At 37.0% G+C, this 27,396-nt stretch overlaps 1 protein-coding gene across 6 annotated transcripts in view; it reads right to left on the bottom strand.

Annotated features, from left to right (window-relative positions):
- The window catches only part of PKHD1L1 (PKHD1 like 1), a 192,827-nt gene that overhangs the window by 61,796 nt on the left and 103,635 nt on the right, over window positions 1-27,396 (bottom strand). For all 6 annotated transcript variants that reach the window (XM_049854577.1, XM_049854575.1, XM_049854578.1 and 3 more), the window contains 11 exons: window positions 24,967-25,951; window positions 23,617-23,865; window positions 22,733-22,882; window positions 21,951-22,125; window positions 17,638-17,794; window positions 16,857-17,013; window positions 15,578-15,657; window positions 14,763-14,892; window positions 13,629-13,758; window positions 5,350-5,591; window positions 4,055-4,191 (listed from right to left, as the gene is read on the bottom strand). In XM_049854577.1, coding sequence (XP_049710534.1) covers window positions 4,055-4,191; window positions 5,350-5,591; window positions 13,629-13,758; window positions 14,763-14,892; window positions 15,578-15,657; window positions 16,857-17,013; window positions 17,638-17,794; window positions 21,951-22,125; window positions 22,733-22,882; window positions 23,617-23,865; window positions 24,967-25,951 — 2,592 coding nt within the window. The remainder of the gene's footprint in view (window positions 1-4,054; window positions 4,192-5,349; window positions 5,592-13,628; window positions 13,759-14,762; window positions 14,893-15,577; window positions 15,658-16,856; window positions 17,014-17,637; window positions 17,795-21,950; window positions 22,126-22,732; window positions 22,883-23,616; window positions 23,866-24,966; window positions 25,952-27,396) is intronic.

A 27,396-nucleotide genomic window follows, 5' to 3' on the forward strand; every position in this document is an offset into this window, starting at 1 on the left:
TCTTTACCTTAGCCTTATGAAGTAGCCACTATCGCTAACTTAATTTTATGGATGAAGAAACTAACGTTTAGAAAAGCTGAGTATCTTGTTCATGATCATAAAACTTATGTTCCAGTTGGTCTGACTCTAGGGTTGATGTTCTTATTAACCACTACGTGCTTCATTTTAACAGGTCTGTGATCTAATCAATAACCTAATACCTATAAGCTATAAGCCACCGCAGTCAAGTCAGTTCTGACTCATAGTGAACCTTTAGAACAAAGTAGAACTGCACCATAGGGTTTCCAAGGTTGGAAATCTTTATGGAAGCAGATTGCCACATCCTTCTCCCATGGAGTGATGGGTGGATTTGAAGAGCTTATTTTTTGGTTAGCAGCTGAGTGCTTAGCCACTGTGCCACCAGGGCTCCTTATAAGGGGAGGCCAGTGTGTGTGTGTGTGTGTGTGTGTGTGTGTGTATGCATGTATATGTAGTATGAACCCATGGGATGAGGAAAGGAAATATTAGAGCCTCTGTTTATTTTATTCCTAATTAAGAAATAAAAATTAAGCATTGCTAATATTTAGTATATGGCTTGACCCCCAGCACCTGTGCTCAGTGCATACTCAGGTGTAACATGTGTGAGGTACATCCAAGAGGAGGGAGGTTTTATAACATGAAGGCAGTGACTGTGACTCTAGCTGGTAGGTTTGCAGTCTACATATTACTAGATTATCAGATTTATGAATTTTCCTATCTAGTTTTGATTACATTAACCCTCACAAAATGGGCAAAGAGCTTAAAAAGATACTTGAAAAGAAAGTGTGGATTGAAGATAAAAATAATAATGCAAGCACAAGCAAACAAAAATAAATGTGGAAGAGTTGACATTTGTTCTACTTTTAATAGGAGCTATTTGTCAGCTGTATTTTGAGATTAAAAAAGAAAAGGAACAGTGATGGTCTAATCAAATAGGAGAAAAGCTGTTGTCAACAGAAATATTTGAAGTATACACCTACATTCAGTCCTGTTGACAACAGACATCACTCTAGGTATATATGATGCCTTCATGTATTAACTAATCATAATAAATGTACCTACTTCATAAATATATACATATACTGAGAGTGGTATGGTCAAAAATTTGTTACTGAGAGGACTACACATTAGAAAAGATCTCAATTTTAGTTCTTGCTTTCAAGACTTTTCATGGATTTACTTCATTTACTAATTCACTTCTCAAGTATCTCTATTTTGATTTATCATCGCATAAGTTATTTTCTCATTTATGTACTTTTAATCTTTAATATTAGCCAAAAGGCCATTAAAAAGACAAGAAAGAAAGAAAATACCAAAGTGGATGTCAAAAGACTCTGAAATTTGCTCTTGAATGTAGAGTAGCTAAAGCAAATGGAAAAAATGATGAAATAAAAGACCTGAACTGAGGATTTCAAAGGACAGTACGAGAAGACAGAGTAAAACATGCGAAATCCTGGAGTTAGAAAATCAAACCAGAAGAATATGCTCAGCATTTCTCAAGCTGAAAGAACTGAGGAAAAAATTAAAGCCTTGAGTTGCAATTTTGAAGGATTCTACGGGCTCTCAGGCTGCAAACCAAAAATTTGGCAGTTGAAATCCAACAGCCACTTCTTGGGAACCATATGGGCCAGTTCTATTGTCTTAGAGAGTTGCTATGAGTTGGAATTAACTTGATGGCAATGAGTTTGGGTTTTTGGTTTATGACCAAAATACTGAATGAGGCAGGAAGTATCAAAAACAGATGGAAGGAATATATAGAGCCACTGTACCAAAAGATACAATAGACATATGATCAAGAACCAATGGTATTGAAGGAAGAAGTACAAACTACACTGGAGGCATTGGTGAAAATCAAGGCTCAAGGAAGTGATGGAATACCAACTGAGATGCTTCAACAAATGGATGCGGTGCTGGAGGTGCTCACATGTCTGTGCCAAGAAATTTGGAAGACAGCTACCTGGCCAACTGACTGGAAAAAATCTATTTATGCTTATTCCAAAGAAAGGTGTTTCAACCGAAGAAGGGAATTACTGAACAATATCATTAATATCACAGGCAAGTAAATTTTTGCTGAAGATCATTCAAAAGCAGTTGTACCACATTGACAGGGAACTGCCAAAAATTCAACCCTGGTTCAGAAGAGGACATGTAATAAGGATATCATTGCTGATGTCAAATTGATCTTGGCTGAAAGCAGGGAATACCAGAAAGCTGTTTACCTGTGTTTTATTGACTATGCAAAGGCATTTGACTGTGCGGATCACAACGAATTATCAATAACATTGCAAAGAATGGAATTCCAGAACACTTAACTGTGCTTATGCAGAACCTGTACATAGACCAAAAGGCAGTCATTTGAACAGAGCAATGGGATACTGCATGGTTTAAAATCAAGAAGGGGGTGTGTCAGGATTGCACCCATTCACTATACTTATTCAATCTGCATGCTGAGCAAAGAATCTGAGAAGCCGAACTATATGAAGAATGTGGCATCAGGACTGAAGACTCATTAACAACCTGCAATATGCAGATAACACAACCTTGCTTGCTGAAGGTGAAGAGGACTTGAAGCACCTACTGATGAAGATCAAAGACTACAGCCTTCAGTATGAATTATACCTCAACATAAAGAAAACAAAACTCCTCACGACTGGACCAATAAACAACATCATGATAAACGGAGAAAAGACTGATGTTGTCAAGGATTTCATTTTACTTGGATTCACAGTCAATGCCCATGGAAGCAGCAGTCAAGAAATCAAATGAAGTATTGCATTGGGCAAATCTGCTGCAAAAGACCTCTTTAAAGTGTTAAAAAGGAAAGTTGTCACTTTAAGGACTAAGGTGCGCCTGACCCAAGCCATGATATTTTCAATTACCTCATATGCATGTGAAAGCTGGACAATGAATAAGGATGACTGAAGGAGAATTGATTCATTTGAATTATGTGTTAGAGAATATACCATGGACTGCCAGAAGAATAAACAAGTCTGTCTTGGGAGAAATACAGCCAGAGTACTTGCAAGCATGGATGGCAAGACTTTGTCTCATGTACTTTGGACATGTTACCAGGAGAGACCAGTCTCTGGAGAAGGACATCATGCTTGGTAAAGTAGAGGGTCAGTGAAAGAACAGGAAGACCCTCCGTGAGATGGACTGACACAGTGGCTGCAACAATGAGCTCAAGCAAAGTAATTGTGAGGATGGTGCAGGACCAGGCAGTGTTTCCTTCTGTTGTACATAGGGTTGCTAGGAGTTGGAACTGAATCAATGACACCTAACACATAATAGCCTTTCACATTTCATCTTCTAAGGGTGTACAGTTCTTTCATTTCAGTAAGGAAAAGCATCTCCATGAAAAACAACCTGCTGTATGAACTGAATGTAAATCTATAATAAAAAATAAATAAATTTTTTTTTTTTTTTTTTTTAACTCCCAGTCAAATACAAGGCTCTTGCAGTATGGCTGTGCCCAGCTATCCTGCCTCACTTCCCAGAACCCTGTGTTATCTCATGCTTCGGGCTGCAGGTTCCCTTTCCTTTCATTCCTTTTTCACCATAGTTCTCTGCTTTGCTTTGTAACTCCGACTGTACTCATTCCATTCAGGCTTTCTTTTCATCAGGGAGACTGAGGCAGGGGCTTGCCAAATGGTGCTACTCTACCATGCATTCCCCTCCTCTCTCTTCCTTTCTCCTTTCCCTTTCATTACTCCCTGCCTGCCTCCCTGTCTCCCTCCTTCCTTCTTTTCTTCCTTTTTTCTACTGGATGCTTGACAGGAGCTATGCTGAAACCTGATTAGATAGACTGAATGTGAATAAGATGCAGAGAAGCTCCTAAGCTCTTAGGGAAACTTAGATATTCTTACATTTATTCATATAACATATAAAATTATAATGGGTGTATCAATATTTTTTATTTATCTGTCTCCTCTACATGATTATAAGTAGCATCTGACAAACCAAAGGAGCTAAATACCTCTTTGTTGTATGAATACACGCTGGCAAACCACTGTGATTTAATAATAATGCCTCTTACCTCTACATATTCTATTCTTCCGGTTACCATATTAGCACCAGGTACAGGAGCATGAAACATAATGCAGCCTCCAAACTGGTCACTTCCTATTTCTTCTCCAAACTTTCCTTGGAGACATGTCTGTGTAGCAAATTCTCCTTTAAAAATATTTTTGAAAGCATCATAAAAGAAAAACCACTTCATAATCTTCTTACTATATAATGAATATTTTTTCTCATTTCAACATAATTGTATCTTTTTATTCACATATAATTTCACTCTTATCCTTTATATAAGCAGAAGAAGGGAAAAAAGGAAGAGAGAAAAGTGAAATTAAGGTATTTATTCCCCTGGGTCTTCCCCTGGGGCAAAAAGGTTTCCCTGGGCTCCTGCCTCCCTCAACCAAAGGGCACAACTTCTCTCAGGCAGCCCTCTTCATACACCTTTCTCTGTCACTGGGTTAACGTAACTATTCCTTCCCCTCACCAACTCAGGCCTAGCATTGGTAACAGCATCTTGTTTTTATTAGCCCTTTGACGAGCTGCGTGGTGACTGTTCTGTGATGGCCAGAGATGCCGGTAGAGGATGCTGCAATGGAATTGGGTTCCCTGATCTCAGTGGGCAAAATGGGAACCAAAAGTGGTAAAATTCAGGAGGTGGCCTTAAACATCATATAGAAAAACCCCATCAGATGAGTTGTCAAGTCAACTCAAACTCATGACGACCCTATACGCGTCCGAGTAGAACTGTGCTCCACAGGGTTTTCTATTGCTGATTTTTCAGAAGTAGAGAGCCAGACCTTTCTTCCAAGAAGCCTCTGGGTGGACTCCAACCACCAAGCTTTCTGTTAGCAGTCGTTTGCACCACCAAGGAACTCCATCAGATATAAAGGTAGGCTTAATTACCACACTAATTACAAGTCATAGGACAATCAAAGTGTTCAGACCTGCAGTGATCTGTGGTGACAGCTGACTGATCTTGTGGTTCCAAAACATGAAATAGATCGATAGCACACTATAGTGCTCTTTGGCATATATATAGGCAGAAAAATCATATAGGTCTTGGGGACAGAAATCTAACTCAAGTTGTCCAAGTGGAAATTTGCTGCTTCTTATTTCCTAGGCCCAAGCCAATTCACAGACCCAGAACCCCTCCTTAAAAACACCGTTAGCATTTCATATTTTCAACATTTAATTATACTTACAAGACAGCAACTTGCAGTTTGAAATTAAAATCTTGTATCTCAATATTAGTCAAATAAACTTTGCACATTTGTAGCATGGTTATACCAGCCACCCTATTGCTGCTAAAGTTACCTGTGTCAAACTCATCAGGACATGCTGGAATTTTGTCATTCCACTCCACATTACCAGATCCTTTTATTAAGATATTTCTTGTAAGAATTCCAACTTCTGCTCTTGCTTCAAACAAAGTTCCATCAGGGAGTGTGACAGTGGTTCCTAAGTGTGAGTAGTTTAGTGGGTTGGTTAGTGTTATGTTTACGCCATCAGCAGATACAGACGCAATGGTCCTTTTTTCATTCTCTCGTTGACTGTGTCTGTAAAAATTTTAACAAAAAAATTTCAGACTTCATATAGACATTACATATTTTTGGCATATTTATTTTATTCCATTTTGAACACTTCATTTTTTTAAGATAGAAAAGCATTTTATGACATATGATATTCTGAACATGAATTTACAGGTATAATTTTACTTTTCCTTAAAGTAACAATAAATTTTACAAATACATTTTCATTTAACTGAATAATTATTTTCCAAGTGTTACATTTGTGCATAGAACTGTGGTAAAGTCTATAAAGTTTTCAAAAGAACCAGAAGATTTAAAAGTAAATAGGAAAATGAGAAAAATAATCATGGTATATATGATGGCCAAAGATTAACCATCTTTCTAAACTATTTCACAAATCAATAAAAAAAAAAAAAAAAGTACTACTATCTAATAGATAAATGGGCAAAGAACATGAAAAGACAACTCGTATTTCACCTAACTAATTCATTTTTACTTATTGAGCTACTCCCATGTCTGGACATTTGTTAGAAGCTGGAAATTTAAAGATGACAAAGATACAATACCTACCCTCAAGAATTTCAGTTTATACAGGAAGTTGTTGTTGTTCTCAGGTACCATTGAGTCGGTTCTGACTCACAGCAACTCTAGCACAACAGATTGAAACCCTGTCTGGTCCTGCGCCATCCTTACAATCTTTGTTATGCTTGAGCTCATTGTTGCAGCCACTGTGTCAATCCACCTCATTGAGGGTCTTCCTCTTTTCTGCTGACCCTGCACTTTGGCAAGCATGATGTCCTTCTCCAGGGACTGATCCTTCCTGACAATGTGTCCAAAGTATGTAAGACACAGTCTCGCCATACTTGCTTCTAAGGAGCATTCTGGTTCTACCTCTTCCAAGACAGATTTGTTCATTCTTTTGGCAGTCCATGATATTTTCAATATTTTTTGCCAACACCACAATTCAAAGGCATCAATTCTTCTTCGGTCTTCCTTATTCATTGTCCAGCTTTCACATGTAAATGATGGAATTGGAAATACCATGGCATGGGTCAGGTGCACCTTAGTCTTCAAGGTGACGTGTTTGCTTTTCAACACTTTAAAGAGGTCCTTTGCAGCAGAGTTACCCGATGCAACATGTTGTTTGATTTCTAGACTGCTGCTTCCATGACTGTTGATTGTGGATCCAAGTAAGATGAAATCCTTGACAACTTCAATCTTTTCTCCGTTTATCATGATGCTGCTTATTGGTTCAGTAATGAGAATTTTTGTTTTCTTTATGTTGAGCTGCAATCCATACTGAAGGCTGTGGTCTCTGACCTTCATTAGTAAGTGCTTCAAGTCGTCTTCACTTTCAGTAAGCAAGGTTGTGTCATCTGCATGATGCAGGTTGTTAATGAGCCTTCCTCCAATCCTGATGCCCCATTCTTCTTCACATAGTCCAGCTTGTCGGACTATTTGCTCAGCATACAGATCGAATAGGTATGGTGAAAAAATACAACCCTTATGCACACCTTTCCTGATTTTGAACCAATCAGTATCCCCTTGTTCTATCCGAACAACTGCTTCTTGATCTGTGTAAAGCTTCCTCATGAACACAATTAAGTGTTATGGAATTCCCATTCTTGGCAATGTTATCTATAATTTGTTATGATCCACACAGTCAAATGCTTTTCCATAGGCAATAAAACACAGGTAAACATCGTTCTGGTATTCTCTGCTTTCAGCCAGGATCCATCTGACATCAGCAATGATATCCCTGGTTCCACATCCTCTTCTGAAACCAGCCTGAATTTCTGGAAGTTCCCTGTCAATATACTGCTGCATCCGTTTTTGAATGATCTTCAGCAAAATTTTGCTTGCATGTGATATTAATGATATTGTTCTATAATTTCTGCATTCGGTTGGATCACCTTTCTTGGGAATAGGCATAAATATGGATCTCTTCCAGTCAGTTGGCCAGGAAGCTGTCTTCCATATTTCTTGGCATAGACGAGTGAGCACCTCCAGCACTGCATCCATTTGTTGAAACATCTCAGTTGATACTCTGTCAATTCCTGGAGCCTTGTATTTTACCAATGCCTTCAGAGAAGCTTGGACTTCTTCCTTTGGTAACATTGGTTCCTGATCACATGCTACCTCTTGAAATGGTTGAACATCAACTAATTCTTTTTGGTATAATTACTCTCTGTATTCCTTCCCCCTTCTTTTGATGCTTCCTGCATCATTTAATATATTCCCCATAGAATACTCCACTATTGCAACTTGAGGCTTGAATTTTTTCCTCAGTTTTTTCAGCTTGAGAAACACCAAGCATGTTCTTCCGTTTTGGTTTTCTATCTCCAGCTCTTTGCACATGTCTTTATAATGCTTTGTCTTCTTGAGCCACCCTTTGAAATCTTCTGTTCAGTTCTTTAACTGCATCACTTCTTCCTTTTGCTTTAGCTGCTCGACATCCATGATCAAGTTTCAGTCTCCTCTGACATCTATCTTGGTCTTTTCTTTCTTTCCTGTCTTTTCCATGACCTCTTGCTTTCCTCATGTATGATATCCTTGATGTCATTCCACAATTCGTCTGGTCTTCAGTCACTAGTGTTCAATGCATCAAATCTATTCTTGAGATGGTCTCTAAATTCAGGTGGGATATACTCAAGGTTGTATTTTGGCTCTCGTAAGCTTGCTCTGATTTTCTTCAGTTTCAGCTTGAACTTGTGTATGAGCAGTTGATGCTCTGTTCCACGGTCGGCCCCTGGCTTTGTTCTGACTGATGATATTGAGCTTTTCCATCGTCTCTTTCCACAGATGTAGTCAATGTGATTCCTGTGTGTTCCATCTGGTGAGGACCATGTGTATAGTCACCCTTTATGTTGGTGAAAGACGGTATTTGCAATGAAGAAGTCGTTGGTCTTGCAAAATTCTATCATTCGATCTCTGGCATTGTTTCTATCACCAAGGCCATATTTTCCAACTACCGATCTTTCTTCTTTGTTTCCAACTTCTGCATTCCAATCACCAGTAATTATCAATGCATCCTGATTGCACATTTGATCAATTTCAGACTGCAGCAGCTCATAAAAATCTTCTATTTCTTCATCTTTGGTTTTAGTGGTTGGTGCATATATTTGAATAATAATCATATTAACTGGTCTTCCTTGTAGGCATATGGATATTATCCTATCACTGACAGCACTGTACTTCAGGATAGCTCTTGAAATGTTCTTTTTGATGATGAATGAAACACCATTCCTCTTCAAGTTGTCATTCCCAGCACAGTAGACTATATGATTGTTCGATTCAAAACAGCCGATACCAGTCCATTTCTGCTCACTAATGCCTAGAATATCAATGTTTATGTGTTCTGTTTCATTTCAGGAAGAGTGACATATAAACCATCAGTTATGATATAATCTGTTATAATAACCGAGGAACTTGGGGAGGTGTTCAAGATTTCTTGAGAAAAAAGAAAAACAACTCAAAGGAACAGGTAGATACTAGTTTTCCATTATAAAATCAATTAACTTAGTTCAAAACATTCTGTTGGCAAAGGTGAAGTGAGATGGTCACAATGATGATAACTGCAGTGTGCGAATCTGTATGATATTTGAGTGTGAATTGACGGAGAGTAATTTGATATTGAGTTGAATGGACTCAACACAATGGGTTTTTTGGTTTTTGGAATTTGATATTAGATATCAAGAATCCTGAAAATGTTTATGTACTCTGACCTAGACATTCTGTCTTGGGAATTTATCTTAAGGAAATAATCAGAAATTCACAAAATCCATACATATAAATATAGAAAGATATAAATATAGCATTTTTTATAATGTCAAAAAAAACTGGCAACAACCTGTAAGCCCAACTACAGAACAACGGCTGAGTAAGGAATATTATATTGTCAACAAGAGTTTGAAATAATCAAAGAAAATACTTATGATACAGTTAAGTAAAAAACTTAGGGTTCCAAATTATGTATACTGTATGATCTTAATTATATAAAAAACATTAATATTACAGAGAACTAAAACTGGAAAACTGATGATGGTGGGATTATATTTTCTATTTCTCAATTTTAAAAAGGGGAAAAGTAAAAAATATTACAAGTCCTTTATGTCATATGACTTCATTGAGAAGATAAAGCATAAACATCTCGTTCCAAGTAAAAACTAAAGTCCTATCATTGGTTTACAAAGTCCATGCCAGTAGTTCTTGACTTTAGTTGCACATTAGAATGACTTGGAGTTTTGAATAAATACTGTTGCCTGGGCCCCACCCCAGCCCCACTAAATCAGGATCTTCATAAACTAGGCATAAGTATTCCTTAAAAGCTCCAAAAATGATTGTAATGTGCAGCCAAAAATCAAACTTTCTGTGATCTGTCCCTTCCTCCCTGACCCCTTTACTACTCTATTCCAGGCCCTCAGGCCTTTTGCTATTTCTTGGAACCAAAGGCCAGAGCCTGGGACCTTTTCCCCCTTATATGCTCCCTTACTTCCTTTAGTTTCTGCTCAAACATTGCCTTATCAGGGAGGACTCTCTGGACCCCTCCTATATACCGAAGGGAACACACCACTCCCCATATCTCTTCCCAATTCTCTTCTTACCCCTTTGAACTTCATTTACTTTTCTCTGTAGTATTTCTGACATATTATATCCTTTCTTGCTTATTAATTTACTGTCTGATTCCCTGTAAACTTCCAAAACAAAGGGCTTTGTTTTGCTTTTTCAGCTATTCTCCCGTTAATGCTTAGAAAAAGTGCCTGGCAAGTAATAGACTCTAGTTGAATTCAACTCAGTGGCAACTGAAAAAAAAAAAAAATAATAATAATTGTTAAATTAATAAAAGAAATGAATGCTCATTCAACAAATGATTAAGAGAATGAGAGGTATAATAAATACCGATTCTTACAGGAGGTCTAAGATTGAAAATAAGCTAGAGAGGTTGGGAAAGTTTTCGAAGCAGGACTAGCACTCAAGTGAAATCCCAAGCAGCCAGATTTCTCTGTTGGAAAAGATTGTGGAGGAGGACATTGCAGATAGAACTGTGGGGCACACAGGCTTCGAAAAAGAAAAGACCTGCATTTAGAAGGAGACAAAGTTGATATAAAGGGTATGTATGTTCATTTATAACTTTGAGAATCGCACAACAAACTTAATTTTAGGTTAGTGGTTCCCAACTGACAGTGATTTATCTCCCCGTGGGATATTTGACAATGTCTGTAGACATTTTTGTTGTCACAGCTGAAGTGCTACTGATCTCTAATGCTGCTAAGCATCCTACAATATACTCAAAAAAAAAACGTTGTTGTTAGCTGCCTTTGACTTGGTCCCCAAATTATGGCAATCCATGCACAAAGGAATGAAACACTGCCTGTCTGTGCCATCCCCATGATTCGTTGTGGATCAGCAGGGTTTTCATTTGCTGATTTTCAAAAGTAGATCACCATGCCTTTCTTCATAATAGTCTATTTTAGAGGAAAGCTCCGCTGAAACCTGAAACATGAAAGCCTCCACAGACAGACAGGTGAGGGTTGCGTGTAAGGTGAATTGGCTGGCAATCAAACTGGGTCTCCCACTTGGAAGGTGAGAATTCTACCACTGAACCAACAATGCCCCCCCCAACAAAAAATTATCTGGTCTAAAATGTCGTTAGTGCCCAGGTTGAGAAACCCTGACAAGGGGAAGCCATTGGAGGTTCCTGAGCAAGGAAAATCAATGATTAGGAAGTGCTCCTCACTTTAAAAGAGACAGGTGTATCAATGCCTGATTGCATATTACCTACTAAACAGGGGTGAGCTTAGTGGAGTTACTACTGTGTCTCCTGACATTCCCTTTTGACTCTTCTTTCCTTTGCAAATTCTTTTCTTCCTTTAAATAACAGTTTAAATGACATGTGAAATAGATTAAAAGTCACCTCTCCGAACTTTCCCAACCTTTCCTCTGGATTCCAAATACATGTCGCATAATCCATTAGTACTCATAGCAACCACTTTGCAGTCCTATCACTTATCTATTTGGCTGTCTCTTCCACTAGTTTGTTCCTCTATGAAAGGGACCCTGCTCAATCATTTTGTATGCTGAGCACTTAGAACAATGCCTGTCACAACTCAATAGCTATTTTTGATTGATCGATTAAATTAATGCAGAATGAATTAGTGTGGGGAAGTAAGAAGAGGAATGGAGCCCAAATAGGAAGCCAATGTAATGTTCCACGTGTGAGTGGGTGAGGGTCTAAATTAAACTGAGGGCAGGGAGAGCTGATGGAAGAGATATTTCAAGGGCCAGGACCAAAAGAACTTGGTGGTGTGCAGGAGGTGAAGAATGATGAGAACGAGAAGGTCAATGGGAAAGTTTTTATGAAATGGAGAAAAAAAAAAAAGAAAGAAAGTAGCTAGGGGGGATAGGAGAAAAAACAAAGCTGTTTTTAAAGATGGTGGGGGGATGGGAAGACCTTTAGAGGGAAGAGATTAAGGATGCTAGAGATAGGGGTGAATCCATAGTACAAGATCTCACAAAAGGTACAGAAAAGGAGTGTAGGTTGGAGGGTCCTGAATTCCATTGGATTTGATACAGCAATTTCTTCAGAAAAAAGCTCTTAAAAATAATTTCTATGTGTTGCGTGCACCTAAATACACCTTTTCTTCCTTCCTAAATTATTTAACACTTATATAGTGCTTATTTTGAGGCAAATTCTGCTCTTGGTGCTTTGCACATACGAACTTATTTAGTCCTTACAATAATCCTACGAGTTATAAGCTAATATCACTCTAATTTAACTGAAGTACACAGCGATGAAATAATATGGTCACAGGACTGATAAATGGCATTGCTACGAGTTGGACTCAGGCTGACTTTAGAAGTCCTTTTCTTAAAGACTTGCTTTATAACCCTGCAAATAGAGTTTATCAATGAAATAGAGAACAATGAGTCAGATTTGATTAACTAGCTCTTAATTTATGTTTCTTAAAACTATGTACCCCAAGTCTAAATTCTGGATTTACTCTATCTCATACAAAAAAAAAATAGGAAGCTAAAAATGAGGATTTTCTATTGTATTAGTAAGCTCTTTCACTTTGCAGCTTTTTATTTTGCCATTATATAATTAAGATTTCTTCCAAGGGCAGGAAAAAAACAGGCATTTATAAAGCTGAGTATGTATTTAACTCTTCCTAACATCTGCCTGTCTATTTTTAACGTGGAAAATGGCAAACTCAAAATGCCATCTTGAATTTTAATTTTAAATTGAGTCATGGCCTTAATGCAATTTAGTTCTTCCCTGTCATAAAATCACTACTTATTCTCTGATAAGCAAAATCATATCCAATTTGACTATTATCTATAATTTGAACATGAAAGTGAAAATAAGGCTTCTTTTTTTTCTCTCTCTCTCCTTTGATATACTTGGTGTAATTTTATTAATTTTATTCCTTTTATTTCTTATTTGCTAAAATAAATAAACAGAAAATAAGAATTATAAGCAGTTTGAATTTTGAAATGTCAGGCGCCTCAAAGGTCATGTTAATCTTCACTCATTTGATAATGATTTCTTGCCTTTTATTCAATCGTCACTAATAATTTTGCTGTACTCTGTGGGAACCACTGCCAAGAGTGTAAGATAAGAATTTAGTAGCTGCTTTCAGTCAAATTCTTTGATGACCTCAAACAAAGAAGATCATTTACATTTTTGCATACATTAATCTATCTCGTTAACAGCTGTAAACCAGAGATTTTCAAGTGATTTTTAGCAGCAGAATTTTTTTTTTCCAAATGAAATCTTACATGGGAACCTAACCATGTAAAATAGATAAAATATTTTATTAGTATACATTTATTTTATAGGTTCAAATTTATGATTTTTCTAATGAGTTCAATCAACGAAGACCCAATACACTGGTGTCCAACCAAGGGGTCAGCATTTGGCAAATTAGGTACTTGGCTATATTAGGGATTTCAGAATGAGAGAAAGTGAAATGGATTAGTCATGTGCCCTCTGAATCATACCCATATTGCACAGTTTAAAATCTCTGCTCTAGATCAAAATCATAATCCTTGGAAACATCATACCTGTGTCCTGTGCTTGCAATTACAATATCATCTCCTGCTTTCCACGTTACAGCTTCTTGTAAAACCAAAGTCCTTTCCCCTGCCTTGGCAGTCTGAGCCAAACGAGTCCAGATCACAGGAACAGGCAGGCCTGGAATACAACATGTGCAAACTGAGTATTTCTTCCAGTTATTGAGCACTTTATGCATTTTAATGCTGTCCTGCATTGAACAAATTTTAGAGAGGTGCATTTTACTTAGCATTTTGTATCTTTCTTAAAAAGGTATACATTCTTGCTATATAGATGTAAAAATTATGTTTTTAATAACATGTATGGCTCTATAAAATTTTAAAAATACTTCTGCAATGATATACTTCATCTGCGACAGTTTGATTTATAATAACAATATAAATGTCATATGATAATATTGATAAAATGGACAGAGGCCTATTAACTTTGTCACTGTTGATAGGCATTGCTTAAACTGATGATCCAGAGGCAAATGAAATGTGTAAGTTCCCAGGGAATTACAGTCATATAAATATATTTAGCCCAGTGTAGGACATCTATGATGATAGAGTCTCATGCTTGTACCATTACCATTTTAAACTTATAAAAGAGACCCATTATTGTAATATAGAAGACTTCTTCAATACAAAAAGGATTCACACCATGCTTCCTGTAAATAGTAAGTTGTCCTACTTTCTCAGATATGGTCAAATCATTCTTATTTGCTGATAATTTTCCAGAGTATGTTTGTAGACAAGTATAACTATAAATGCTATATTTTAGGAAAAGCCCATTTTCAGATACAAATGTAAGAAACTACAAACTTGCTACAGGTTTAGTGCTTTTTTATACAGAGAAATGAATGAAGTAAACAGACGGTCACAATGTCCTGTGAAAGAGCTAAAATAGACAAATGCTGTTATGGGTATAGGGAAGGCTCAAGAAGGATTCCCAGCAGTGAAGGCTAGGAAGGGCTTAGCCTGGCCTGGAAGGGGCAGGGTGCGGTAAGGACAGGTAGAGAAGGAATATGCAAAGACATAAGAAAGCCTGGCAAGTGCTCATTTAGAGAGCGTTATCAGGGCTCTCTGGTTTCTTGGCTAATTCCTACTCTACTGGCTCCCAGAACACTGGCTGCTGTACCATACCGTGCAGATCCAGGACTCCCTCTCGCACGGCCAGCGTTTTGGCACCATATATAGGGAGCTCAGGAGATCGCAGGTGCCCGTGCAAGGTAATGACAGCCTTGTGTTGAAATGGGGATGCTTCAGTCCCTATCTGAAAGAGATTTCACAGTGTCATTTGGAAAACAAAAACCCAATATGACAGTTATTATCATTTACAAGTAATTCTTTCCTTTTTACCTCTCACTTTTGAGAACTGATTGTTCAACTGTTCGGTATCTTTTTCCCAAAAGATAAACCTTAAATTTTCTAGTCAGCCAAATACACCATGCCAACTTTTGGAAAGTGTATCGATTAGCCACATTACAGAGCTAATTTTCTTCTGCTCTATTTTTTAACTCTGTTCTATGATAACACACTATTATCTTCCCCTTAAAAGATCAAGAATACTTCTAAGAAACTTTGCCCCATCAGAAGGATTTTATACTAACAGAGACCTAAGCAAAGATAAACTCGGGAGAGGTGGTATAATGAACCATCCATTTTATACATTATGGGTTCTTGTTATGTGCCATCGAGTTGATTCTGACTCATAGTGACCCTATAGGACAGGGTAGAACTGTCCCATAGAGTTTCCTAGGCTGAAATCATTATAGGGGCAGATCTTTTCATCAGGTCTTTTCTCCCACGGAGTGGCTGGTGGGTTCAAACCTCTGACCTCTCAGTTAGCAGCCGAGCACTAATCATTGTGCCACCGAAGCTCCTTATTTTACAAATAGTATTTAAAAAAGAAATGGAGAAAAGTTAGCAATGAACAGATATCAAATTCTCTCATATACCTGAAGAATGCCTCCATCTGTAATGAGGATATTTTCTGCCTGAAGTTCAATATCAGCTTCATCAAATATTAGAGTTCCACCTATAAAAACCATACAATTACTAAATATATCATGAGGAAAGGCGTTGTTAAAAGTTACCTATTAAGTTATAGATTAAAATTTACTTTCTCATTCCTGTCCTGTGCATATGACTTCATCTCTTTGGCAACATAAAAGTATAAAAACTTCAAGCAAGACCCAGAGAATTGAGAGAAAAATCTCAGGGTGGATGCTTTTGCCGTAACCCTCTGTATTTACTTTTTTTTTTTTTAAGTAGTGCAGCTACACAAATTATCGTTCTACAAACTCAGGGCCTCAAAATATAAATTAAGAATGAAAACAACTAGAATTAAAAACAAAACTTTTATAGAAACTGCGATGATGCCAGCATTAGCTCTAAACTTTTATCTTATAATTTGTACTATCAACAGTTATATCTTGATCAGCATTATTAAAAATGCACTGTGATACAAATTTTTATGACACTGATGTACCTTCATAGACATCGAATTAATACTTTTCAAAGGTCCAGTGTTTAATAACTTCAAATATCTGCAACACTGCTATGATCCCCAAAGTTTAAACAAAAACAAAATGCAAAGGCCCCTGAGCAGTTAAAACCATTCTCGAGAAGTTTATGCACTAAAGCCCCAAGTACATTACTTTTGCCAACTGATATTTCCTTTACATGCAATTGTGACAGTTTTGGTTATTTGATTTGCTATCTTAAAAACAGAATATCAAGGAGCAGAGAGAATTCCAGGTAACGATCCAAAGCAGATTCACAGGCAAAGATGAAAATCACAACCTGACATTCAAAGGGGAGCCAGAGCAGTCATTTAGGATAGAATTTGACAAACCTCTAAGATTTGATAGCCCCTGGGATCGACGATATCAGTGTTTTTCTAAGTGGAGAATGGCTTTTACACTAACCCAGTGCAAGTGCATGGGCGTGCTCACACACACCTTGTTATTGGAAGGAAAGTTTCATGAAACAACATTTAACTTTAAAAGATACTTACCTGCATGTGTGCAATATACTCTGATATTTTCTATTCTACATGAAATACTTTCATAATGACAAATGGATTTTAATACTCAATTAAAAAAAAAACCTCTGTATTACATTCTGTATTAAAAACATGACACAACTAATGAAGTTCATAATCACACATTTTGATTAGAATAACTTCACAGCAAGATTCAATAGGCAGATTCTAACAGATTTTCAGAAATTTACCCTGAATAAGCAACATTTTCAGAATAGGTGTACTCTGATCCAGCAAAATTGTCTGCCCTTTGGTAATAACAGCAAGCGACCCTTCTTCGGGAGGAGATTTTCCTCCCCATGAGAAGTTGGAGGACCAAGCATCAACATATAAGAACTCAGCATTGCCCTGTAATAAAACATGAGAGACTTTTAAACTTAGAGGTTTCAAAAGAATTCTTTACTCAATTTCTCCAAAACAGGAATCTGAAATGATAAACATTTTTAGCAACAATTAATAAAATATAACCTATTTTGAATATATTATAGCTGCCTTTTCATTTAATTCAAGTTTTTGCTGGGGTATAATACATTGCCAATTACGGCAAAACCCAGAATAATAATTAAAAATATGAAATAAAATTTTTTTAGTAATAAGCAACAAAACCATAGCTACTTTAAATTTATTAGTGTCATATATCAGAGTTTCTTTTTGGGGGGGTTCTAAAAAAGAAGGAGCCCTGGTGGCGCAGTGGTTAAGCACTCGATTGCTTAACGAGAGATCGGCAGTTCAAGCTCAACAGGTGCTCTACGAGAGAAAGATGTGGCCGTGTGCTTCCGTAAAGGTTTACAGAGTTGGAAACCCTATGGAGCAGTTCTACTCTGTCCTATAGGGTCGCTATGAGTCGGAATCGACTCAACGGTGGTTTTCTTTTTCCTTAAGTAAAAATAAAATATCCATTACCAATTACCCCACCTCCCATAATGCTAATTTTTCTATAGCTGTGATTACTATACCCAACAGCTCTATTACCAGTTTGGCCAGGCCGATGCTTCTAATGTTGACGTGAACTGGAGCTGGTCCTGAAGGAGCATGGGCATTTGTCATGCAGATGATGTGTGTCTTGTTGGAATACACAACATCACATTCGGCTTCAGCTATGGTGACGTGAACATCCTGCATATCTTCACTGTAAGGAAAAGGGGGAAAAACAAAACTTTTTTTTCAAATTTCTAGGTCACATCATCAAATTCTTTATATGTTACTGTGAAAATACTTACCTTACCCTATGATCCATATAAATGCAAATTGCAGTGTTGTGACTTCAAAATATTTGTTGAGAAAAAGTAAACAAAGAGATTAAGAGACCAAGGATTAGGATTGTACTTTGTGTGTGTGTGTGTGTGTGTGTGCTTCTTCTTCTCTGTTGGCGCAGTGGCTAAGAGGTCGGCTGCTAACCAAAAGGCTGGCAGTTCGAATCCACCAACGGCTCCTTGGAAACCTCATGAGGAAGTTCTACTCTGTCCTATAGAGTGGCTATGTGTTGGAATCGACTCAACAGTAATGGGTTTGATTTTTTTTTTTTCAGTCTTTCCCTCTGGTAGTTTGTGTTTATGAATGGACCCAAAACATAACATAGAGAATTTAACTACTCACATTCTAGTTTCTTGGTTAAAAGGTTTAATTGGGGAGCCATACAAAATTATTTGATAAAGCGATATCAATTTAGCTTTCGTTATTCATGTATGCATTTTACTAGCATGACCACGATTTTGATCTATGAGATTATTTGGTGTTATTTATCAGCAGAAGAAAGAATGGGCGACTTAACTCTTTTCTAGAGCATGAAGGAATGCTGAACGGTTGACAGCTATCCATTTTGATTCTAATGCAGTTAAACTAAAGCAGAAAATAATTTAAAATACAGCAGGTAAGAAATTTAATTATAGAAAATATGAGACTGAAAAGTTCTCTGAGAGATGATGGCATCAATTTTATGCTGGTGAGTCTTAATGTTTGAAAAGTAGTAAAATTACTTTGAATTCCTTTCTTCTCTTTTATGATTCTAAATTTACTATGGTTTTTGAACATTTTCACCAGGAAAGTGTGATTATTTTCAGTTATTCACGAATTTGAAAATTTTTATTACTCACCTAATCTGGGTCAGAGCCCTGGTGGCACACTGGTTAAGATCTCAGCTGTTAACCAAAAGGTTGGCAGTTTGAACCTACCAGCTGCTCCTTGGAAACTCTATGGGGCAGTTCTACTCTGTCCTATAGGATTGCTATAAGTCGGAATCAACTCAACGGACTCTGGGTCAGATTGATTTTTAAAACAAAACTAAAATGAGGTTATTTAAAATTAATCTGGAAGAATATTGCTCATGAGCCCAGCAAGAAGCATGGCTCACTGAATGATATATTAACAAGGAGGAGGGGGACACTGAAATCACTCCAAGCAGAGAGAAATCTTTTTGTCATATCTTTCAGTAGATTTACTGGCTACTGATTCATTAAAAAGGAGGCAGTATTTTTCATCCACTTGGTAACTAACATTTTGCCAATTGGCAAGACCATTTAGCTTCTTAAAGTAGGGTATAAATGGAGCCAGACTAAAGGCTGCCTTTTTTTTTTTTTTTTAGAAAAATGTGATTTTAAGAGCCCAGCTATATATTTTTTTTTATATTAAAAATACCCCAAATAGTGGGAAGACCATAACCATACAATCCTATCGTGTGAGCATTAACTTGGGAAGAGTCAACATGCTTATCATAGCAAAAAAAGGGAAAAAATAATCATTAAAATAATCCAGCTCAAGCAATTCAATATTGTACGCAATAAGAATGTGTCCTAGAGTGGTCTTTGATGGAAGATGTGAATCTCTATTTCCATTCCCATGTGCTTCTCAACAGTGCCTCTCAATCTCACAGCGCTGTGATTCAGACTTTTAACTGTATGCATTTTTTTTTTCTTTTTTCACGTAATGTCCCTAAATACAGGACAACTTCATGTGGTGCTTCCTCTACCACGCTGACTATTCCTCCATAGATAGCTTTGCTGGTTTCTCATGTCTTCAACCTCTAAATGCTGAGATGCCTCAGCTCGGTCTTTAGAACTCTCCTCTATCTCATCCAATCTCATGGTTTTAAACAACATCTATAAAATTAAGATCTCCAGTCTACATCTCCAGAGTGAACTCCAGATTTGTATATAGAGCTTCCTGTCTTGATCCTACCCCAAAACTGCACCCTTACAATTTTTCCCACCTCTATAAATAGGACTCCATTCTTGTCTCACATCAAAAGTCTTGGCATCCTTGACTCCTCTCTATATCTCATTGCCACATCCAATCAATCAGCAACTCCTGTTGGCTCTACATTCAAATATGTTCTCCACCTTCCTACCACCTCCATTGCCAGAATCCTTGTTCAACTCATCATGATCTCGCATCCAGAGTATTTCTGTAACCTCCTAAATGATCTCAATGCTTCTGCCAATTGTCTCCAAAAAGTCTGTTCTCAACAGAGGGAAACTTTAAAAATACATGTCAGATCACATCACACCTTTGCTGGAAGCCCTGAAATGATCCCATCATGCTCAGAGGACAAATCAGCGTTTATAAAACCTTGGAAGGCTCTTTACCATCTGATTTTATCTTTCCATCTCCATGTTCTAACATCCTTCTTCTCCCTCAATACTCTCCAGTCACACTGGCTGCCTTGCTATCCTTCAAACCCTCGAACCTTGCTCTGCCTCAGTGCGTTTGCACTAGCTGATCCCTCTGCAAGGAACACCTTTCTCCTGATAACCATGTTGCTCCCTCCACCCTTTCATCAGTTCTTTGCCTAGAAGTCTCCTTCTTCATGACAGCTTTCATATGCACTCTGTATAAGGTGTAATTCTCCCTCCCTCCCCCTACTCAACACTCTCTGCCTTGCTGTCCTGTTTTATTTTTTTCTTTATTGTACATACCACAATCTTTCTTACAATATATTTTGTTTGTTTCATGTTTTTTACCTTCTACTCAAATGTAAGCTTCAAGAAGGCAGGTTTTTTTCATGTACTTGCTTATTGGTGTACTCCCATCGCATAGAACTCCTAGTACATAGCAGGTAACCAACAAATATTTATTTAATTAAAGAATACTCAGTTAAAGAAATAACAAGATGTTTCAGTGTTGGAGGAAACACTTCCTGGGTTCAATTTATAGAGGGATGCTCTCTTGGTCTTTAAATGAGTATCTTTCTAAGAGACTTTCAAGAATTATTTTGTCTACGTGATAATTTTCATCACATTCACAGGCTTTAGAACTTAACTTCCATGTAAAAATGCAACTCCAAGGTAATTATTTGTACTGTGAGTAATTAAAATTTCCTTTTATGGTTTAAATCATTTGGTGTTTTGAAGTCAGTCATATTCACTTGGAAGAATGATGACAGTGTAGTACGTAAACTTAGGCAAACAATGAGTATAAGAAAAAGGAATCTGACCAATTACAATGGAATGGACCTGATGCATGAAAAGATGTTTCACTGACCTAAAAAGCAGATCATGGTTGGAAATGAGATACTGCGAAAGCATAACAAGAAGCTGATTTAAACTTGTGATGTTATTTACTAGGATTTGGTGCAAGTTATTTAAGCTTTCTAATCTTAGTCTACTGACCATCGAATGGGATAAAAAATACCTCATAAGCAGGGATCACAAGGGAGGGTCCAGGACAAAGCTGGAGAAAAATGTAGAACAAAATTCTAACTCAAAAAAAAAAAAAAAAGACCAGACTTACTAGTCTGACAGAGACTGGAAAAACCCCAAGAGTATGGCACCCGGACACCCTTTGAGCTCAGTAATGAAGTCACTCCCAGGGTTCACCTTTTAGCCAAGAATTAGACAGACTCATAGGACAAAACAAGACTAAAGGGGAACACCGGCCCAAGGGCAAGGACTAGAAGGTAGGAGGGGACCGGAAAGCTGGTAATACAGAACCCAAGGTCAAGAAGGGAGAGTACTGACATGTTATGGGGTTGTTAACCAATGTCATAAAACAATATATGTACTAACTGTTTAATGAGAAGCTAGTTTGTTCTATAAACCTTTAGCTAAAGTACAAAAAAAAAAAAAAAAAAAACTCATAGGTAAGGCAGAAAGTTTCCGTGGGTAGGAAGGTACCTGGCACAGTAAGTAAGAAATGTTGACTATTAGTACTGTTGCATGCCCAAAATGTGACTTGCTAGCAGATGGGTACACGTTACATGACTGTATTTAAGCAATGTCTGGTATGAGAGAAAGGAGTAATGGCTTGAGCTTGGACATAAGTATTGATATGAGTGCATATGAAGACAGTACCTGAATCCTGATCCCATGACTGTAAGTCTGGTGCCCCCTGCTGTACTGCCTCTCTTGGGAGCAATTTCGGTGATAAGTGGAGTCAGAGACACATTGTAGGTAAAGGGAGTTGGGGCCTGTGATAAATCCTTCCCATTAACCACATTCACTTCACAGGTTTGCTCAGGTCCACTGCCTGCGATAAGAAGGATCAAACAGAATACAGCTTTACACCCCTACCATCAGGCCCATATTCCTCTCCAAATTCTGCAAACTTTTCAATAACATCTTCCTCTTCCAGCAATCACTTTCCAATATAGACTCGACGGCACCTAACAGCAACAACAGTACTTGAAGTAATAGAGATGTCTAGCAATAGCCAAGAACATCACAAAGCTCATGTGCATTCTCAAAGGGTAGAAATCTTAGGCCCTCACTTGGAGCCTGTTACTGTAGATAATTCTCCCAATCTGCCTGTTTAGTTTCCCAGGCTTAGAGGATCCAACGTAGCAAATTAGAACAGGAAGCACTGTTAAAGGCAAACACAACTGACAACAGCCAGGAGTGACAGCTGAAAGCAAGGTAAAAGACACACATACACACACACACACACACACAAATACAGAAACAGGTGTAAAAACTTAAAAACAAGAAGCCTGGCCAGTATTAAACAGACAACCTAAAAACCTCCACAAATATTCACAGCACTGCTACATTTTAAACAGGAAAACGAAATTCAGATTTTGATCTTTATAAAATTAACCTTTTCTCAAAGACTGCCATTCTCTTTTCTGAAAACTTACCATTATTAGGTGGAATTTTACATAATAAGGTTGTGTAACCGGATCTAAGCTTGTCAACTGCACACTCTGAGTCACACACTAATATAACTGAATTTTGTGGATTAAACCCAATGCCTGTCACAGTCATGGTTTGACCACCACCAAAGCTTCCTAGTGAAGACAAATAAAAGGAGAAAACAAAGCTAATTAAACAAATCTCCTCTGTGTGCATGTTTGTTTAACTTTATTTTAAAACCTGAAATGGAAGTTACATTAAATAAAAAAGTTCTTAAAATTAAAATACTATATATACAATATAATTATTATGCTAAATTATATTATGTATTACACATATAATATTTACAGAATCTCTTTTGATTGTAGTATTTTAAAACCAACATTGCATAAATGTTTCCTTTGCTCATCTATTTAAAATACATCTAGAATTCAAATTTCATTTAAAGAGATGTCACAAAGAATTTCAGAGTAATCAAAATATAAATGTCAGATTTCAATTTTATTTAAGAGATATATTAGTTTTACTTTCCTAAGTTATTGGTATGAGGACATATGAAGGTTTTTTAATCATTAAAATAGTTTCCAAATGGAAAAAATATTTATTTATGTAGGAATAATTACATAACGACGATGTCTAAGCACTGTTTTTAAAATTTTTCACATATACAACCTGGATATTTTAAGTAGGGCTAAATTTTAAACAAATTATACAGCACTAAGAGAAAAATAAGGCAAAATGATTAAATGATACCCTTGCATATTTATTTACTTCTCCATGAAGAAAACTATATTTAAATGTGTGTATTTGAAGAACATTTCTTTTTTCTAAATGAGATTAATGTTTAATGAGATAAAAGATTTGTAGGTTCCTGAAAATTCATGACTACCTTGGCTTGGATGAATATTTTGAATAGTGAGCGGGTACTCGAATACAACTCTGGACACAGCAGAGCCTTTTGTCTGATGGTGCATTGTAACAGGGAAAGTGCCACCGGCATGATCTCCAACAATGCAATTTAGTACACTATCATTGACCATGGTTACATTACACTGAGTATTACTGATCATCACTGAAACTTCCAAGACATCAATACCAAAATTAAGTCCAGTGATTTGAATCTCAGTTCCTGGTGGACCTAAAAGATAAAACAAAACAAAAACAGTATACCCATTGCCAAAACACATCTAAATCCCTATACCTACCAATGCATTTAAGTATATATTTACTTCTATAAATAAAATAATATCCAGTGTTTTAAACTAATATAATAGTAACAATACATGCATATCATTTACATTTGAGTACAACACACACTACAGTCTACTGTATTAACTAGAAATGATTTATCTCAAAGTTAATTACTTTTCAGCCCTTTTCTCCATTCTCTGGGCTGTAAATTACTAACTCAGGATAGTAGAGGAGTACAGAGGGGAGAAGACAGAGGGTCTAAAGTTAAGAAGTATCCATGTCTGAGCTGGTTGTGTTTGTGTAGAGAGTGTATTTTGAGGATAGGGCTTATTATTTTTTACTTTTGGTACTTTATTGATATTGCAACTCATTTGAGGATGGACTTCATTATCTTAATTCATTACACTACAATTGCCTCTCAAGAATTCATTACATAGACGGTAAGGATTCCAATAGCTTGAAGATGGTCAGAAACAGCATAGCATAATGACAAAGGACCTAGAGAAATATCTTGATATAGTCTTTGCTTAAAAAATGAGTCATGCTAAACAAATACGTAAATCTTATTTTACAATATTTTCTCCACTTGAATGATCTGATTATTTCCTTAAAAAGAAGTCTGTTGTCTTAATAAGGTAATAATCAATTGGCGTTTCATGGAAATATGGTACCCTAAAAAATTCTGAATATTAATAAGATCAACTACATGTCAGTTTTAATGTTTCTTGTGTTGTATCAACATTATATGACATAAATTAATTATCAATTTAATTCATACATATTCACCTATTTTTTCCTCAGATTGAAATTTAGGTCAAGTTGACGGGAATTTGGGTCCTACACAGGAATTTGGCAAAATTTTATCCAAAAAATGTACAAAAATAATCACAAAATAGATACTATGCAAAATTTGAATCACATGAATTAATTGGGTTAAATGGGATTGTCTAAAAACACATTTTACTAATCTTAATGATTATTCCAATTCAATACTAATTATTACTGATAATAAGATATTAAAGCAATACAAAAGTAGATAATGGAGTACCTCTACTTGGGACAATTCCTCCAAGAAATGGAGTATCCTCCACGGCATATGTAAATGACAGAGGTGGGTAAGCAACTTCACTAACAAAGACCTTTACATCCACCATTGCAGCTTCCCCTGCTGGGGTATGGCAGTAGACTTCACTGAAGTTGACAGAAATAATTTCGCAAGGGTTATCTCCAACAATGACTGTGGTCTTGCCTGGATAGAAGCCATTTCCAGTGATCGACAAAGTAGTTCCACCTCCTGTGCTTCCAGAAGTTGGTGAGACAGATGCTACTGCAGGGCTGCTGACAGTAAGGTTTCCCAGAGCCAAGCCTTTAGTTCCCACCACAACACTAAGAGAATGAAGTCCAGCTGGGAGAGGAGTCACAAGAACAGTGATGTGATTTTCATTAACATCTATTGCTCTGAACTGTTGATTTCCAATGAAAACAGCAATGTCCTGCAAGATAGTTCCAAAACCTTCTCCTTCTATAAGAACTTGTACAGATCCATTAATACTGTCTGGGATGATTCTTGTTAGGATAGGAGTTAGGCTGTCTAAATATGAAAAGCTGCAGTTCTCCTGGCACTGGGCAGGCACACCATGTATTAGAAGAGCTATATCCACAAGGTGCTGAGGAGCAGGAGGTGTTTCACATTCAATGGCTGTATAATTCACTGAGAGAACTTTACATGGTAAACGATCCATGAGGACGTCTACGTTAGCAGGAGAAGCTGCAAATCCAGAGCCTTTTATGGTCAGTTTTGTCATTCCTGTAGTTGATCCTGCAAGTGGCAACATCATGTCAATGCTTGGTAGAAGTACAAATCGCCTATCAAATTCATTGGCCAGTGTGTTGATAGCAGTGCCCAGGTTGTGGACAGTTAATGTGACCACTTCCCTGATGCCAACATCCATTGAGTTTTGAGGGTCAATATGACACATAATGGAATATTCATTGCTTTCTTCTACAACACAGGGGTAGCTACCAATTGTAACCTGAAAGTAAAATGAATATGAAATAAATCAGTTCAATGCATTACCCTAGTGTGAACTTGTATTCAATAACTAACACTAAAAAAACTAACCGTGCACAAATGTTTATTCATAAAATTTAGGCGGCTGATCAAAGCACATCTTGGACTAACTTTAAAATTAAATTATGATTGTATATGAATATTCATAGTGGCATTATTCATAATAGCGAAAAATGGAAAACAACTCAAAAGTCCATCAGATGATAAATAGATGTAGCATATTCATAAATGGAATATTATTTGGCCATAAAAAGAAATTAAGTACTGATATAGACCATGACATAAATGAACCTTGAAAACATTATGTTAGGTGAAAAAGCCAGTCACAAAGGACCACATATTATAATTCCTTTATATGAAATGTCCAAATAGGCAAATCTACAGAGACAGAGGAGCCCTGGTGGTGCAGTGGTTAAGAACTTGGCTGCTAACCAAAAGGTCAGCAGTTCGAATCCACCAGGAGCTCCTTGGAAACCCTATGGGGCAGCTCTTACTCTGTCCCATAGGGTCACTACGAGTCGAAATCAACTAGAGGCAACAGGTTTTTTTTTTTTTTTAAATAGAGACAGAAAGATTAGTGGTTGCCCAAGGCTGGGGGAGTGGGGGATTTGCCGGTGATAGCTAAAGGGCATGAGGTTTCTTTTGAGGGCAAGGAAAATGATCTAAAATTGATTGTGGTTGGAGTTACACTATCTACATTCATCAAGAGATATATACACCTATTTTACGTTGTGAGAACAGTTACACTGCCTATCTACATTCATCAGGAGATATGTACACCTATTTTACATTGTAAAAACTGGCAAAAAACAATTTTAAAAAGTGTGTTTATTTACATACTGGATTATTATACAGCAGTGATATTTGGCAAATTCATACTGATGCAGGCAATCATAATAAAAATCAGAACCCAGACACAAAGGAAACCTTACAGTGTGATTCCATTTATACAAAACAGAAGAGCAGGCATAATAATTGATAGCTTAAAGTTGTTATATTTGTTTCCCTTGTGACTGGAAGAGGGGAAAAAGAATCTTATTGAAATGTTGGTAATACGTTTTTATTCATACAGGTGCTGGTTACATTGATGTGATTGTTGGGAAAAAAAAAAGTCAAAATGTACAATTAAGATTTGTGTGGTTTTCTCATATTGTTTTATGTATGAATAGGTGAAAAAAAAAAAAAAAAAACCCAAAAGCCTAAAAACGCTTGCCATCCAGTCAATTCCAACTCATGGTGACCCCATGTGTTTCAGAGTAGAGCTGTACTCCACAGGGTTTTCAATGACTCTGATTTTTCAGAATAAGATTGTCAGACCTTTCTACGTAGGTGCCTCTGAGTGGATTTGAACTGCCAAGCACAGTGGCCAAACACTGAACCATTAGCACCACCGAGGGACTCCACGAA

Source organism: Elephas maximus, chromosome 15 (assembly GCF_024166365.1).
Source record: "Elephas maximus indicus isolate mEleMax1 chromosome 15, mEleMax1 primary haplotype, whole genome shotgun sequence".
In the NCBI taxonomy this organism is placed as follows: Eukaryota; Metazoa; Chordata; class Mammalia; order Proboscidea; family Elephantidae; genus Elephas; species Elephas maximus.